The 15,037-nt window shown below is 41.5% G+C and overlaps 1 protein-coding gene across 1 annotated transcript in view; it reads left to right on the forward strand.

Moving 5' to 3' along the window:
- Positions 1-3,396: 3,396 nt before the first annotated feature.
- Positions 3,397-15,037, forward strand: part of AGK (acylglycerol kinase) — a 35,961-nt gene continuing 24,320 nt past the window's right edge. Inside the window, exons 1-2 of the mRNA XM_068945637.1 lie at positions 3,397-3,676; positions 12,663-12,702. Coding sequence (XP_068801738.1) covers positions 3,567-3,676; positions 12,663-12,702 — 150 coding nt within the window. The 5' untranslated portion in view covers positions 3,397-3,566. The remainder of the gene's footprint in view (positions 3,677-12,662; positions 12,703-15,037) is intronic.

The following is a 15,037-nucleotide window of genomic DNA, read 5'->3' on the forward strand; positions in this document are numbered from 1 at the left end:
AACTCAAGTATTAGATTTCTGGGCCAGCTTGCTAAATGCTGGCTTCTTTTGCACAAACAATCTAGTAAGCATAAGAAAACAAAACACATATCAGTCTCCTCTGAACAGTTTTCTGAAAAAGGTAATAATTGTTTTGCCTAGCCTAAAAAAAAGACTACAGTATATAATCCAGAGGTTGTACAAAATCAGCTGTTTACCCTCTCATTTTCCATTGTGCCTACTCTAACATCCATTTCTATTGACGTCACCTGCAAAGAACCGGGAGAGCTAAAAAGGAAGTACCTGGTACATGAACAGCGGGTGTGATCTACCTTGAGGGTGATCAGATGGCCACAGCCAAAAACTAGGACATACATGTTTGCCAGGAGGGATTTTAGAATGGACACTGCATCGTAAGTAAAGCCAGATAATGAGACAAGTGCACAATCTGTTGTTGTTGTCTACAGTGTTTCTTTTAAGGGTAGTTCACTTCAGAAAGTGCCATCTCAAAATTCCCAGGCCAAATCCTCAGATAAAGTCACCGAATCAGGGTCTATGAAGTCAGAAAGCTCCTTTGGAGATCTTCTAGTGCAACCTTGCTGCTCAGAGCAGGGTCAACCAGAGCAGGCTACTCCAGGCTGTGTCCAATTGGGTCTTGAATATCTCCAGGCACGGAGACTCCACAGCCTCTCTGGACAACCTGTTGCAGTGTTTGACCACCCTCCCAGCAAAAAAGTTTTTTCTTATGCTTGCATGGAATTTTGTGTCTGTCAATTTGTGCCCGTTGCCTCTCTTCCTGTCACTGGATACCACTGTGAAGAGTCTGGCTCTATCTTCCTTACTCCCCCCAGATCAGCTGTTTATACACATTGGTAAGATCCCCCCGAGCCTTATCTTCTCCACACTAAACAATCCCAGCTCTCCTCTCATATGTCAGATGCTTCAAAACCATAATCAGCTTAATGGCTCTTTGCTGGACTCACCCCAGTGCATCCATGTCTGTCTTGTACTGGGGAGCGTCACTCAGCATCGCTGAGGTAAACTGATTTATACTACCTTAGACCTAGCCTTCCATGTGCAGTCACTCTAGAGAGAGAGATCTCTAATTGAAGGATTACCTCGAGTATACATACAAAATATTATGATATGATTCCAAACTCTGCTAGGAATGGTGAAAGACAACGAATATTTGGGCTAAAATTTCTCATTCATACTAACTCAAATGTATTTTCATGCACATGAATTCAAGTAAATTTCCATTCAGCTGTCTCAGAGATATTCAGGCCCTTCATACTTTTAAGCATTTTTTTGACTACTTTGAACATGTATTGACATACTAAAAAGACTTTATTTTAAAAATTCAAGCTTGCTTTGGAAGGAGTCTTAATAAACATAAGTATAAACACAACTATACTCTGTAGACTTGATTGTGAAGGAGGAAGTTACAGATGTTTGTAAATTATTTGTGTCACCTCATAAGAATTACTGAATTTGAAAAGCATATATCAGCACGCAATCTTTTCATAAGCTAAGGAAAGTAGGATGAGAGTCCTAATATTTGTTGCTGTTGTTGTTAGCAGTTGGCCACACCACCTGAATTCTCACAAAAAGTAGGCCAATACAAAAGAAAAAGTAGGACATTTAATCATTCTACACCACCTGGAACATTCAGCAGCACATCAAGTGTATGTACTTAGCACACTGAGATGAACTGTGCAGATGAACCCAAATATTTAACTGGATAAGGGTACCACTGCTGAAATATTCATCAGCAGCTGATCTTTTAACGTTTTGCCTTCGGAAAACAAGCCCCAAATCTTTTACTTAAAAAAAAAAAAAGTAGGGAAACCAATCCCTACCCAATCCATGGGTTTCAATCTGTTTTCCTTATCACCAATAACAGAATATCTTCCGGACTGTCTTCTGCATTAACTTGATTTCTTGCAGAACAGACTTTTGCATACCCAGACTCCAACGTTTGGCCTCACTCATCCCCCTTATGTTACTACTCGCATCCAATTCTGACAACGTTAAGCATAAGGATTTGGGGAAGTTTTTACGTTAAATTCATTTTATTGATCTTGACATTGTTATAAATGTTCAGAATTTGATGAAAATGGCATTTTACAAGAGGGAAAAAACATTATCAGAAAAAAATTCTGTCTGGCCTTAAGTTTATTACACTGACCAGTTGGTCTCTTCCAGACTGCTTCCTTGTCATCCCAAGTGTGTAAACCTTTGTCCCCGCCAAAAGTGGGCCAATGTTCTACAGAAACAGAATGCTTCCTTACACCATTATTTAGCCAATGGCTCATTTCGAACGATCTACCATCTGTCTGGCTTTCTCGTGAAGACAGGAAGGATCTCTGTGAGTATTAATCACACATGCCTCCCATTCAGCACTTTTCTGAAATCTCTGAGGCTGTTTGTAACCTGTGAGACGTTATATGAAGCCATGGCATTAATGCTAGTATGGACTGTTGCCACCGGATTGCCCACAAGCTTATCCCATCATGAAGTCAGGTCTTGTCACTTTGTCATTGCCACGCCTTTCCCTTGCAGGACATTCATTCTGCTTTTCACTGTATGGATTCCTTGCAGGGATGGTCAGTTTTCCATGGACGGTTGGAGACTTTTATCCTGGTGCATGTGGTCACGTAGTTGGTGGGGCTCAAACCCCAAGTCCTTCTTATACAACTTTCCATTCTATTCAGTTAGCTGAATCTTCAGAAATATTTTCAGTAATTTTCTTGTACCTTGGGTATTTGTATTGGTGTGAAAAACCTCCTGTTCACTTTTGCCCTCTACTATGCAGCAGGTCACCTGCTCCTTTTGTTTCTGGTGGCTGTGTTCGTCCAAGTTTCTGCTTCTTAGTGTTTTTGGTGAGCAGCTCTGTACTAGTAATATTTTTTTCTTGACGGACCGGTAATACTTCTCGGCTTGTACTGCCCAAGCACCCAGAAATTTCTGTTTTGTCCTCATTGTTACCGCTTGTTCTTCTGCACCTGCGGCACAGCGTGGCCCAGGCTTCGGCGGGGTGGTTTGCTGAGGAACGCCGTCAGTGCTGAGGGCTTCGGGTCATGTTGGGGGTTGGAGGATAAGTGAAGAGCAAAGACTGCGAGGACACAAACACGGGTATGAAAATACTTTTCCTTGGGGATACATACACACACACACACACACACACACACATATATATATATATATATATTTAAGGTAGGGCGCTTAGCAAACGTGTGGGGCCGTGCAAGGACACAGCACGCGGCCCAGGCCCTGGCTGGCAAAACACGCCGCTGCTGCTGCCACCGCCAGGGTCGCCCCGACCCCCCTCCCAAGCGGCCTGGCCTAACGCCTCGGGGTGCGGGTGGGGGACGCGTTTTAACTGCGGCGGGCGGCGTTGGGGTAGCGTTTGCGGTGGTGGGGGGCGGGGGAAGGGGGGACCGTTGCTGCGCGGAACGCGAGCGCCGGGGGAGCCGTTTCCAGCCGGGGCGGGCGGCGCGCGCGGGCCGGGCCGAGCCGAGCCGGGTCCCTGTGGCCGTTGCCGCCGCCAAACGGTTCGTCGCCGCGAGCGGCCGAGGCGGGGCGCCATGGCCGGGGTGGTCAGCGCGCTCAAGGCCCTGAGGAACCACTGGAAGAAAACGACGGTTGGGGCCTGCCTGCTCTCCTGGGGCGGCAGCTGGCTCTATGGCAAGCACCGGTAACTACCGCCGGGGGAGGCCGGGCGGGTAGAGCGACCCCCCCCCCCCCCCGCCCCCCGGGGTCGCCCAAGGCCGGGGGCTGCTGCCCCCGCCAGCGAGAGCCTGGGGAAGGTGCAGGGGGAACTGCAGCCCTTCTGGCACTGAGGCTGTGTGTGTGTGCGTGTGTGCGTGTGTGGTTTTTTTTAAATATATATTCCTTAAAAAGCCACTGGCCCCTCAAGAGGAAGGGATTTGCCGCAGCCTTCTCAGCTTTCCAGAGAGCAGGGGCCGTCTTCCCTTCCCTTCCTTCCCTACGACCGTTAAAGTGGGGCTTTCCTGGTGGAGAAATGCTCATCTGTCTTTTTAAATGCATTCCAAAGTGTAGGAGCCTCCTCGGGGTGATTGCTGTGGCCATTCCATCAAGTTGTGGTCCTAAAAAGGCTTAAATTCTTCCTGTGACTGTTAGTGTTGGCTTATTGTGAGTTTGGGTCCAGTCCAGGCGGTAGCTTTGAAGAGACCTTGTGTCAGAGTTGCTTTAAACAAACTTCGTGTCAGAGCAGCTTGAGTCATTTTTCGATCAACTGGAGAGTAGACAGATTTTTCTCTTTTAACTTAGAAATGCAGTCAACCACATGTATGTCATTGGGTTACTTGCTTTTAAGCAAGATTGTAATGATAAATGAAAATATAGGCCCTATACCTGCAAATGATTCCACTGATACAAATCATTAGGGACTGAATGGAAATTGGCTTCATAAACAGAAGGAGGTTGTGATGGGATTGTGGTCATGTGCCTAGGGGCTTTTCCATCTCTATTTTTCTAATAGTGTCATATTTCACGAAGATGGCCAGATCTTTGCTCCATGAGAACTTGTGTCTTCTGAGACACGCAGCGTTGGCAGCAGCTGTGCAGACTTTTATTGTGTGTATGCTCTGCTGCGGTCACCAGTGGAACTGGAAGAAAGTCATCAATTACTGCAGTAACTATATTGTGACATAAATCATACATAGTCAGCTATGATTTCTACATTTGTTATCCATGGACGAAATGCTCCTTATAGTAGTCAAAATCTTAGTTTACAGTTTTTAAATAGCTAGGCCTATATATTAATCTCTGTTCTTTTAACTCCCTTAGAGTTAATATACTTGACCAAAATGCAAGTATAGTCAAATTATTTTTTAAAATTATTCTTTCTGTTGCTACTGTATCTTCTGTCACCACCTTGTATCTTTTTAACTGTTAAGCCAGGATTTTTTAACAGTGTTCTTTTCTACTTGCATTAAAATGCTGTCAAGCCTCAGCAGAAAACTTAAGAAAATAAAACTGCTTATGGGGTGTGTTATACTTTCCTTCTTTGTTTATCTCCTTCTGCCTGGAGACTTTAGCATTAAATCAGAGTCTTTGTTTTGAAGGATACATCTGTTTATTTCCTACCTGAAGCATTAAGACTCAGTTGACTGTGGGCAAACAGCAAAAACTCTCTATCCACCCTTTTTTTTTTTTTTTTTGGTAATTGCTGATTGTAGAGTAGGTTAAGATAGGATGGAGAATTACTTCAGGCGAGCAAAAATGGTAGTAATGAGGTCATGATTTCACATATATGCCTACATAGACCAACATAGAAAAGAATTGTACTGCTGTGTTGTAAGCAGAAATATCTGTACTAAACAGGTTGTTTGGTTTTTTTTTCTGTGCCTTCCTGTAGTCTCAGTCAAGCTCTGAGCTTACAGTCCACTAAAGACTTCTAAAGACTTGAACTTTAAATTCAGATAAAGTAGCAAAATGTATCCAAGTGATTACTTGGAACTCTATCATTCTAGATACCTCTTAGCCGAAATAAACTTAACAGCCATAAATATATGTACAAAACAAGGAGGAAGCAATTGTTCAAGAGCACTCATAGGAGAAGCTGGCTGGCAGGTCAGAGCATCCTGTGATCTTCCCATGTACCCTGCTTATGTAAGTTGCCTCCTTATTGGTCTTCTGTTGCCACAGATACTAATGACAGTGAACAAAGTGCATTTCAGACCTGGGTACTGTGGAGAGCTACTGAAATAAAGCTTTAACGAAAGACTAAATCTGGTCCTTGTGCGTATGTAGAATGGTCACTTAAGGAGACACAGGAGCATCAGACATAACCAGTTTCCTCCCTTTTTTTTTATTCTTTCTGTAAGTTTATGTGCCTATATGCTGTGCCTAATACTGGTTTCAGCTGTATTCATGTGCTACGTAGTTCCCATTGTGCAGGACCTGTGACAACAAGTCTCTGATCAAGGAGAAAGTGGAGCTTACCGTAGGTGATATGCTGTCAAACCAAAAATGAATAAAGAGGAAAATATAAAAGCCAAACAAACAAACAAAAATGGAACTTTTGATATCTAAATTTAAGTGCTCAGAGGTTGTTTGTGTCAAATGTAGGCACAGTGCTTTAACCCAGAAGATGAAGTAAAAAAATAACATGTTTATACATCCCATTAAGTTTCGCCTTTTATCCAGACAGCATTTCCTTACCATGCCAAGAGGATGCAAGGTAAGAAGTCCTGTGGCAACATACTGCTCTGTGTAATTTGATGTTGCCTGAAGCACAGCTGTAAAGTACTGCTTTCAGAGGTTTAAATACTGTTTGTATAAAATGACAACTGTTTAGCCATTTCTTGATCTCTGCAGAGGATTGTTTCTGCCAAGGCATAGAAAAATGAGAGGTAACAGAAGAGTCTGATGGTAAGAGTGCAAAAATACAAAGGTTGTCTCAGCAGCCCCTGTATGCTGCCTTGCGCGCAGAGCTGGTTTTATCTTGTGGTTGCTGGACAGCAAGAAATAGGAATCCCTGTCTGCAGCTTCTGGTTTTCCTCCAAACGTGGAAATTTTTTCCTGTTTCCTCCTATTCCCAGTTTCTTTTTTTAAGTACCAGTTATTCTGGGCAGCATGAGAGGTGCCTTGAGCCCCATACACTAACTGCTCCAGGCGACATTTGAAGTGGTTAACAGGGGAATCATACATAGGCCGTGTTGGCTGTGAGGCTTGCTGCTATTGATATCGGAGGCTAAATTACTATGCATGAGGCATGCTTTACTAGACTTATATTTGTCCTTTTAGAACAGATTAAAGGTTTGGTAAAGTCTTGTGCTTTGGTTTCTGGAATTGCTGGAGTTTCTGAGGAAGGGGCTTGCTTTAGCATAGCATCAGTTCAGATTAGCCTCTGACTTCTTGGATTAACCGTTTTGAGGTGTTGCTCATTCCTTTGCAGCTGCAGAAAGATTTCCCTCTGCCCTTGGCTTTTCCATCCTTGTGGATTTTCCACAAGGATGCAAGGAGAAGATCATTTAGCTGTTTTGGCTCCTCAAGGTTCATGCTTGTTTTGGACGCAGGAGCTATGATGCTTGCATTAAGTGGAGCTATTGGAAATAACAACCTCTCCTGTAAATAAAAGGCATTTCTTCTGGAGTCGACCTCTATAACTCCAAAGAGACAGAAGAGTTCCAAAGTCCTTGCTTATGACTTTGGAGGATGCTGCATGGACAAATCTGGACAGGGAGAATGTTACTTTCTCCAGGCTTTTTTCCTGTGCCTCTCTTCCCTGTTGCAAAATGGACCTGGGTATCCCCCTCCAGTCACACCACTGTGATCAGTGCATTAGTCTTTCATCTTAGGAGGTATCTGCTCAAATACTGACTGATTTGAAAGTAAGGTTTTTTGGGGTGAGGGGAAGAGTAAAGAGGAAACCTTCTGTTCATTCCTCCATTCCCCCCATTTGTGATTCAGGCATTCTAAATATGTAATATAACGGGACATCCCTCTTCAAAAGAGACATAGTTCAGGAAGTGGCAAAAGTTTTTCATGTATGAGCTGGTGTGTGAAATAATAAGCGTTATGTCTGGTTGAACTACTACTAACTAAACCTTATTGCTGTGCTTACAAAACCTTAGTGAACCTTAAATCTCCTCTGTTGCTCATGAAATAGTATGCTTAAAATATCTGAGTTCCTGCATTCGGGGGAGAGAATAGTCTTGTGGTAGTGGAAAAGTAAAAGGAGAACACGGTGTTTTCACATGTGAGGTTGTCTCCCTTTAATTTCTCTGGATTGCATGAATTCGCGTATTAGCATCAATTTAGTCTAGCATGTCATACTGCAAATATGAGGGAAGCTGAATTCAATATACTAGATCAAAGCTTAGAGGGCATGCAGATACATGCTTTATGCAGTATAGTTATATATATAACTATACACCATAATTCTGTTTGAAGTCACATACATTTTTACAGCAGAGTGATTACAGATAAAGTAATAAGCTTGCTTTGTTTCTGAGGAGATGTTTTTCCTAATAGGATGAAAAAAGGGCATGCAACTTAATGCTGGCTGTGTTCCTGTTGGGTAGCTGGTGGTGCTCATTGACTTAATTGGTGTAAGTAGTCATAGTACAAAATTCAAATTCACCCGTTCTTGAAGTGTTACTTAATTGGCGAAGAAAATGGCAAGAAGATACCATAGGATTGTTTTAAAATTTCCACCAAATTTGAGATCTTGTGAAGCTCCTGTCGTCTTCTCAGCTCATGTCCTAGATCCTATTGCTACTGTTAATGGCCAGATGGTGCAGTGAGTCACCAGCTATGTCAAGTTAGCAGAAATTTAGTCTTCTGTAGTGTGCTGAACATCTTCTAAACTGATTGTCAGACTTGGCCAGACTGTTGTGATTGTACCGTTGATCGTCACCATGTCAGGATGGGGACTTTGATGTTGTATGGAGGCAGTGGACCCTTCAGATACTTAGCTTAGCTCTATGTGTATTGAAGTGTTGACTTTCTGCGTAGAAAATATTGGAAGGCTTATGGGCCTTTGACTCTGTGCCAGCGTTCTGAGTGTCATTGTTAGCTGTAATTTGATTGCTAGTCTCTCTCTCTCTGTTTGCCAACTGATAACTCACTTCATCCCCTTTTTGCATACCTCTTCCTGAGTGACTGACTTTTTATTATTTATTTCTTCAAAAATGTTGAGCATAGATTCTAAGTCTTGGAGAAAACTGATGCAAACTAAGATTTGACTTTCACATCTTTCCAAAATTAGCTGGAAGTAAATGCTTATATCAAGCAAAGAGTGGTCTTGCTATATTGGAAGCAGTCAAAATGCTCTTTGCTAACATAAACTCTCTTTTAGGAGTTCTGTTGTAACTCTGGAGAGCTGGTACTGCGTGCACAGCTTTGGTCAAGCTCCCCTCCTGGATATTCACAAAGCAGTGTGTTTTGATCCAGACACCGCACTTGAGTACTTTTAGGCTTCTTGTTGCTTGAATGTACTTAGTAGTCTTAGATTTAATGCTGATAACCCTTTTGGAAATGGGATTTCACGTCTGAGCTTCTCTGCGTTTGTAGCATGGCCACTTTTAGGGCAAAGTTGCTTTGGTTAACTTTAAGATGTGGGTTGACTCTTGCTGTTACCATGGGCCTCAAACAGCTTGTTCAGTTCGAGTTTGCTGTCTTCTGCTTGTTGAGTTCATTGCTGCCCTGGTTAACCTTTCTTCATGGGAACCATCCTTTCAGCTCCAGCCTCTGCTGTCACTATATTATACAGAGGATGTACTCTCAACTGGAGGAGCATACATACTAAATTGTGCAGATGTCTGTTTTTTTGCAACAGTGTTAATTCCTAATTTTGGCTGAAAACATTTACGACAGGAGCAGTGGTTACCAGTCCTGTGCTGGGGATGTTGAAGACATAAATCAGAACGGCCACAGTTCAAGCAGTTCTTACAGATATGGGGCTCTAACAGCCCCATGTGTTCTGGCATAGCTGCTGTCTGGTGAGCTCTGGACAGCTGCTCTTCCTTTCTTTCTATGTTCTTTCCTTACTTTGGCATAGCTTTGTGTTTGCTGTTGAGTTGCTCTGTGGGGTTTGGGCCTTCAGGCAGCTTTCAAGCATGAAATGTTTACAGACCCCTTTAGGTTTCTTCAGCTTGAGTAAAGAGGATGGGAAGAACTTAGTATCAGAACGCTTTCATTTCAACAGAAAGAAAAAATGAACTGCAACACATTTATTGAGGTGGTTAAATGATTTTCCAGTGTCCGTTCTTAGTACAAAATACCTTCCTGCCCTGCTTTCTGAGGGCTCTCTGCTGTGGTGGCTGCAGATCTTGCAAGGCTGCCCAAAATCTTTGCTGAATCAGTCCATGTTCTGTCAGTGGGATTGGCTTAGGGCATCCTCTTTTTCCTCACACCCCACTTCTTTCCTCTCTGCCTCCCAATTTTTTCTGCTTAGCCAAGTCAGCCCAGTTGTAAGCCATGTAACGGTCGATCCTGACAGCAGGAAAGCAGCCCTGGATTGGCCAGGAGCTGTTGTACTGCACATCTGTTTTGCTTTAAGGTGTAAATTGTGTCTATAAGCCTGTTAGGGAAATATAAAGTAAGAATTGATTTTTAGTTTGCTGTGGATGTGATGCTAGTCGTAAGAAATCTTTGTGTGTTCTTTCAGGCAGTACAGTAACTTGATCTGTAATTTCCCTCTGCCTCCGCCTTCTCGTGTTGGAGTGTTATTGATACTGCTTTGTTATGTAGTGCTAGTCAATAAAATACAAAAATTAGACAAAATTTTATGTTTCTTGTTAAAGTCTCTTTTCCTCTTGGAGCTGGTAAGCAGACATATTTAGAGAATCTAATACATACTGAGACGGAAGACTAAAAAAGTTGTTTTCTTATTTTTAATATTTTTTGTAGCTGTATTTAATAATTAGTTTGTCTCACAGTGGACTTTCTTCTTTGTGTAAATGCTTCAGCGTGGGAGAAAATAAGCTGAATGTGACCTCTAAACTATCAAGCCAGATTTTTATGGTTAGTGCTCCGTTGAGTTGACTCAAACTTGCGTCCTTGACTGTTGCATTGAGGGTCTTTGCAAACTGAGGCAGACAGCACAGTATCTTTTGCTTGCATTTGAAAAGTTGCGCTATTGCGCTGGACTCAATTTTAAAAGTGATTAACACTAGAGCATAATGTTACGGGTACCATGAAAACATAGCCGGCTGCTAGTGTGACCCAGTTTAATCTCTGAACAAAATAACATCAATGTGAAGTAAACAGATAACATGGATTTGGCTAAAAGTTGCTAATAAGGTTAGGACAGCAATTCTCATAGGCAGCAGCTGTGGTCCTGTGTAGCCATCAACTGATAGTGAGGTTTTTTTTTGAACCCCCATAATAGTTCAGCTGTACATATCAAAATCGCAGTCGTCGAGCATTTGCTCTGTCCTCATGTAGTCGCCGGGGGAAAAAGTAAAAGTCACTGTGTAAGAACTTCTAATCAACAGTACAACCTGGGCTTCTTGGCCTGTAATGCTGCCTTGATTGACAACTGGAATTAGCTGTGAAATCTTGCCTAGCTTGGTATGCAAACCTTTTCATAAGGAGAATTATTTTAACTAGTACTTTTTCATAAAATTACTGCAATTAAAAACACCTGTCTCTCCTGTAGTAGTATTTCTGATTCTTTGTACAAATAACTTATTACATAGGTTTTAAAGAGCAAATATTAAGTTAAAGGCATGCTTATGTCTCCAGATTTGGTTTCTTTTTTTTTCAAGTACTCCAGTTACATCCTATCCTGGTGATATATCGCTTGCATGTTTTCTTTTTCCGTACTCAATTTCTTCCTTTTGTCTTTTTGTTGTTGCTAAGAATACTTCCATTGCTCTTCAGCTGTAGAGTTATTTTGTCAGTACTCAACTTTATACCTCGCCTGAAGTCACTCTACTCTTCTTTTTGGGACGTTGCAGCATCTTCTGGTGATGTCAAAAAGAGCAGCTTATATAGCTCCAGTGATAGATGAATAGCATTAAGCTTGTGGAATTGAATAAATCTCATACCTGTTATGGCCCAAAAATTCTGACCATGGCCTTGCCTTCTGTTTTGCCGTTTCCATTGCAGAATTTAGCCTAATGAACCAAAGTTTATGGCAGTAGTGCACTGCTTCTAGTCAAATGTTTTTCATTGCTATATTGATTTTGGTGTATATTAAGCTGACTCTATTTTTTTTTTTTAATTAAATTGTACTAGATATTTTTGTGACAGAAAGGTACTGTCTTGCCAGGAATTGCCAAGGTGAAGTTTTTTCTTTTTTTTTCCCCTCTCAATTTTAGTAAGGAGGGCAAAGTGGATTTGGTAGGTAGAGGACAGGTGAAACTTTTGGCACTGCAGAATGGGACTCATTTTCTTGTCTGTGAGGCCCAATAGGACTTTTTTTGGTCTGAGAAGACTGGATTTTGATTTTTGCTCAGTAGCTCTCATCTCCAGTTGACTTGCTAACTGTGCCCTTCCTGCTGCCTTGCTAATGCTGTATATCAGCAATCACAAACAAAAATATTAGTCTGGAATGTTTTGGAGTTTTTTATTTTTATTTTTTTGAAATGATATTCAGTGACGTATCTAATACTGATGTTTTCTTATTTACTTTTAAACTTAACTGAGGTGAGTTGAGTGATTCTCACCTCTCTGAGTTACTGCTTTTTGCCATCTTCAGACCTAGGTGGGTGGTAGGTGCTGTGTTAACTTGAATTTAGCTCGCAAACCGATAGAGAAAGGAGCTTACATTTATAACACACAGAGATTTAAGTCCATGTAAGTTACACTTAAGGCTACTCTAAATCCCTTCTGTGCTGCCAGAATGGTAAGTAGCTTCAGCATAAATAACAGGAAGTTTTAACATTCAAAAAAAAAAAAAGAAAAGAAAAGCTTAGGTCTTGAGTACAGTGATGTATAACTGTGTCCTTTTTAAAATTGCTACAATGTCTCATAGCTTATATAATCTCAGCACACTTGGAACACTGGTCTGCTTTATGCTTTACAATATAAAGGGTGTCTGTATGCACATGCAAAAACATTTTATGCATGTGTGTTTAAATGGGTGTGTTTTATCCTTTAAAAAGCATATGTAAGAAGGGTATATACCTGTTTTTGGAAAAAGAGCAAATTGTTTTAAACTTATTCTACCTAATGTCCACTCTCTGTTCTGTCTTGCCTAATAGCGATAACCTGCTACGAAGAGCTGCATGCCAAGAAGCCCAGGTAATACCATTTAAAGTGATAAAATTAGATTAAACTCCCCCTCTTATCTTGGTTGTGCAGGGCTCCTGAGATTTTTCCCAGAAAGCCCTCTCTACGTGACAAGCCTTATAATGATGCCATCTGTGTTCTTTTGCTAAAGTGCCAACTGGTGGACAACGCCACCAGCCACCAGCTGGGCTACTGTACCTGTAATGCCCTGGCTCTGCTGCTGCAATGAACAGAGCAATGATATCATTAGAATAATCGTAGTTAGTGCTCCAGCTACGCAGTCCTCAAGTTCTTCAGGTTTAATTACTCTGTGCCTGTAAAGTTCTGGTTGAAAGGTGATTTGTTGACATGAAACAAGATTGAAATCTGAGATCCACCACAATGGGTGCAGTCTGGGCAAAGGCAGTGCAAGCTGCTTCATGTTAGCACTCAGCTGGAGAGACCTTGCCCGTATCCCTTTAATCTAGAGTGCCTTTATCAAAGATACTGAGCATGAAGACTGAGCTAGCATTTTTGAGACCCATACACTGGGAAATGAATGGAGATTATCCAGTCCCTGATCCCTGGCAAGAAAACTAGTGTTCTGCAAGAGGGAGGCTAGTTGTCCTCTGAGGATACTGGCTGTGGCTTTTTGTAGTTTGCAGTCTGCATGGGCAACAAGCAGTGAGCAGATTTCCCTACTGTAATATTCCCGTGAAGAAATCTTGCCCTTAATAAGCATTCTTTCATTGTGCAAGTGCTGCTACTCATGGATTACATCATAGCACAGATACTGTCAACCTGCTCTGATTACCTCACTTGGGTGGTATAGGATTTTAAGAGTCTTTCTGCCTCCTGCAAACGAACCTTATTCTGAACCTGCTTCCCTGAGCCGGAATATAGAGGTTTTGCAGATGTGATATTGCTCCCATCACTACTATGTACTAGGTCCTACAACAAATGGTGAAAGTTATTTTTCTCATTAAAGAACCTTACTTGAGATTACCATGCTTCATAACTGTGGTGCACCTGCAAAATCCCAATTTTAGCCTGCCAGATGTTGAGAGAAAGATGTTCACAGCAAATTGCTCTGGGCTGTGGAACTTCTTCCCAGAATTGATAATGAAGCTCAAGTTCGTGGAAGGGAAAGAAAAACCTTTTTCTGAAAGTCCCATTTTCATAAATCATACCTTTGGAGTCAGATTGAATTCCAGTTGATAATATCAGTTGTTCTTGATTTTTGTTTTCTGTATTCATTTTCACTGCTTAGATATCAAGGTGATAGAAAATTTTTATGTCACCAATAAATAACGGTTAGTACCTCAGTATCTATTTGCTCAAGGAGATTTTATCAATGTATATAAATATCTGAAGGGAGGGTGTAAAGAAGACAGAGCTAGACTCTTTTCAGTGGTGCCCAGTGATGGGATGAGAGGCAATGGACACAAAATGAAATACAGAAGTTCCACCTGAACATTAGAAAAATAATTAAAACAATTTCTAAAATGGTGCATTTTTTTTATTTCCTGTCTTAAAACTTAGAATTTGCTTTAGAAATTCCCCCGTATATAACATAAATACCAAGCATATACCATAAAGAAGTGATTATGTCCTTGCTCATAAATTATTTATGAGTATGAACCTTGTTAGGGTGTTTGTTTAGAACAAGCAAATACATCACGTTGTACCCCTCAAGTGAGTATTTAATTGTTTCTAACAGCTGTAACATGCCAGAGGAGTATTAATGAAGTCCCCATGTTTCCTGAATCTCCCTCCTCAACAATTCCAGTAAAATAAATAAGTTTTTTTCAGATGTTTTTTGACTAAAGCTAAAGAGCTGTTGATTTCTTTCTCTTTCTTTGACCAGTCCTTTGCCCTCAGCAACTTTTCTCATCCTTTTCCTTTCTTGAAGAAGAAATTTGAATATTTTAAACTACATATCCAGCTGCACGCTTCTTTTAATAGAGGTTTCCTCAGCAAATTGTCAAGTGGAATTAATTTCAGCTTTGAACAGCCAGTGATCACAACAGTCTAACGTGTGTTGTGTACAGTGTCCACTTTCTTCAATATGGGAATTCCTGCTAGAGGATTAGCTTTCAAGATGAAGGGAAAAGAAGACGGACAGTTGTCCCTTTGTCTTGTGTTTAGCGCAGTAGTCTCTTGATCCTGCTTTATTTTGGGGGCTTCTGAATGGTACTTCTGAATACACTGTCATCCTTGCGCTCATAAAAACAGGTTGATGTGGTATGGTAGTGAGGATGCCTCTAGGTCAGCTGTAAAAGGGGTTTACAGAGGGGGAAGTGCCGTGTGGACGCTTTGCCTTTTCTTGGCTCTTCCTGTGCTGAAAAGCTGTGGAAATGGGTAAAAA

The sequence above is a fragment of the Struthio camelus genome, chromosome 1 (assembly GCF_040807025.1).
Source record: "Struthio camelus isolate bStrCam1 chromosome 1, bStrCam1.hap1, whole genome shotgun sequence".
In the NCBI taxonomy this organism is placed as follows: Eukaryota; Metazoa; Chordata; class Aves; order Struthioniformes; family Struthionidae; genus Struthio; species Struthio camelus.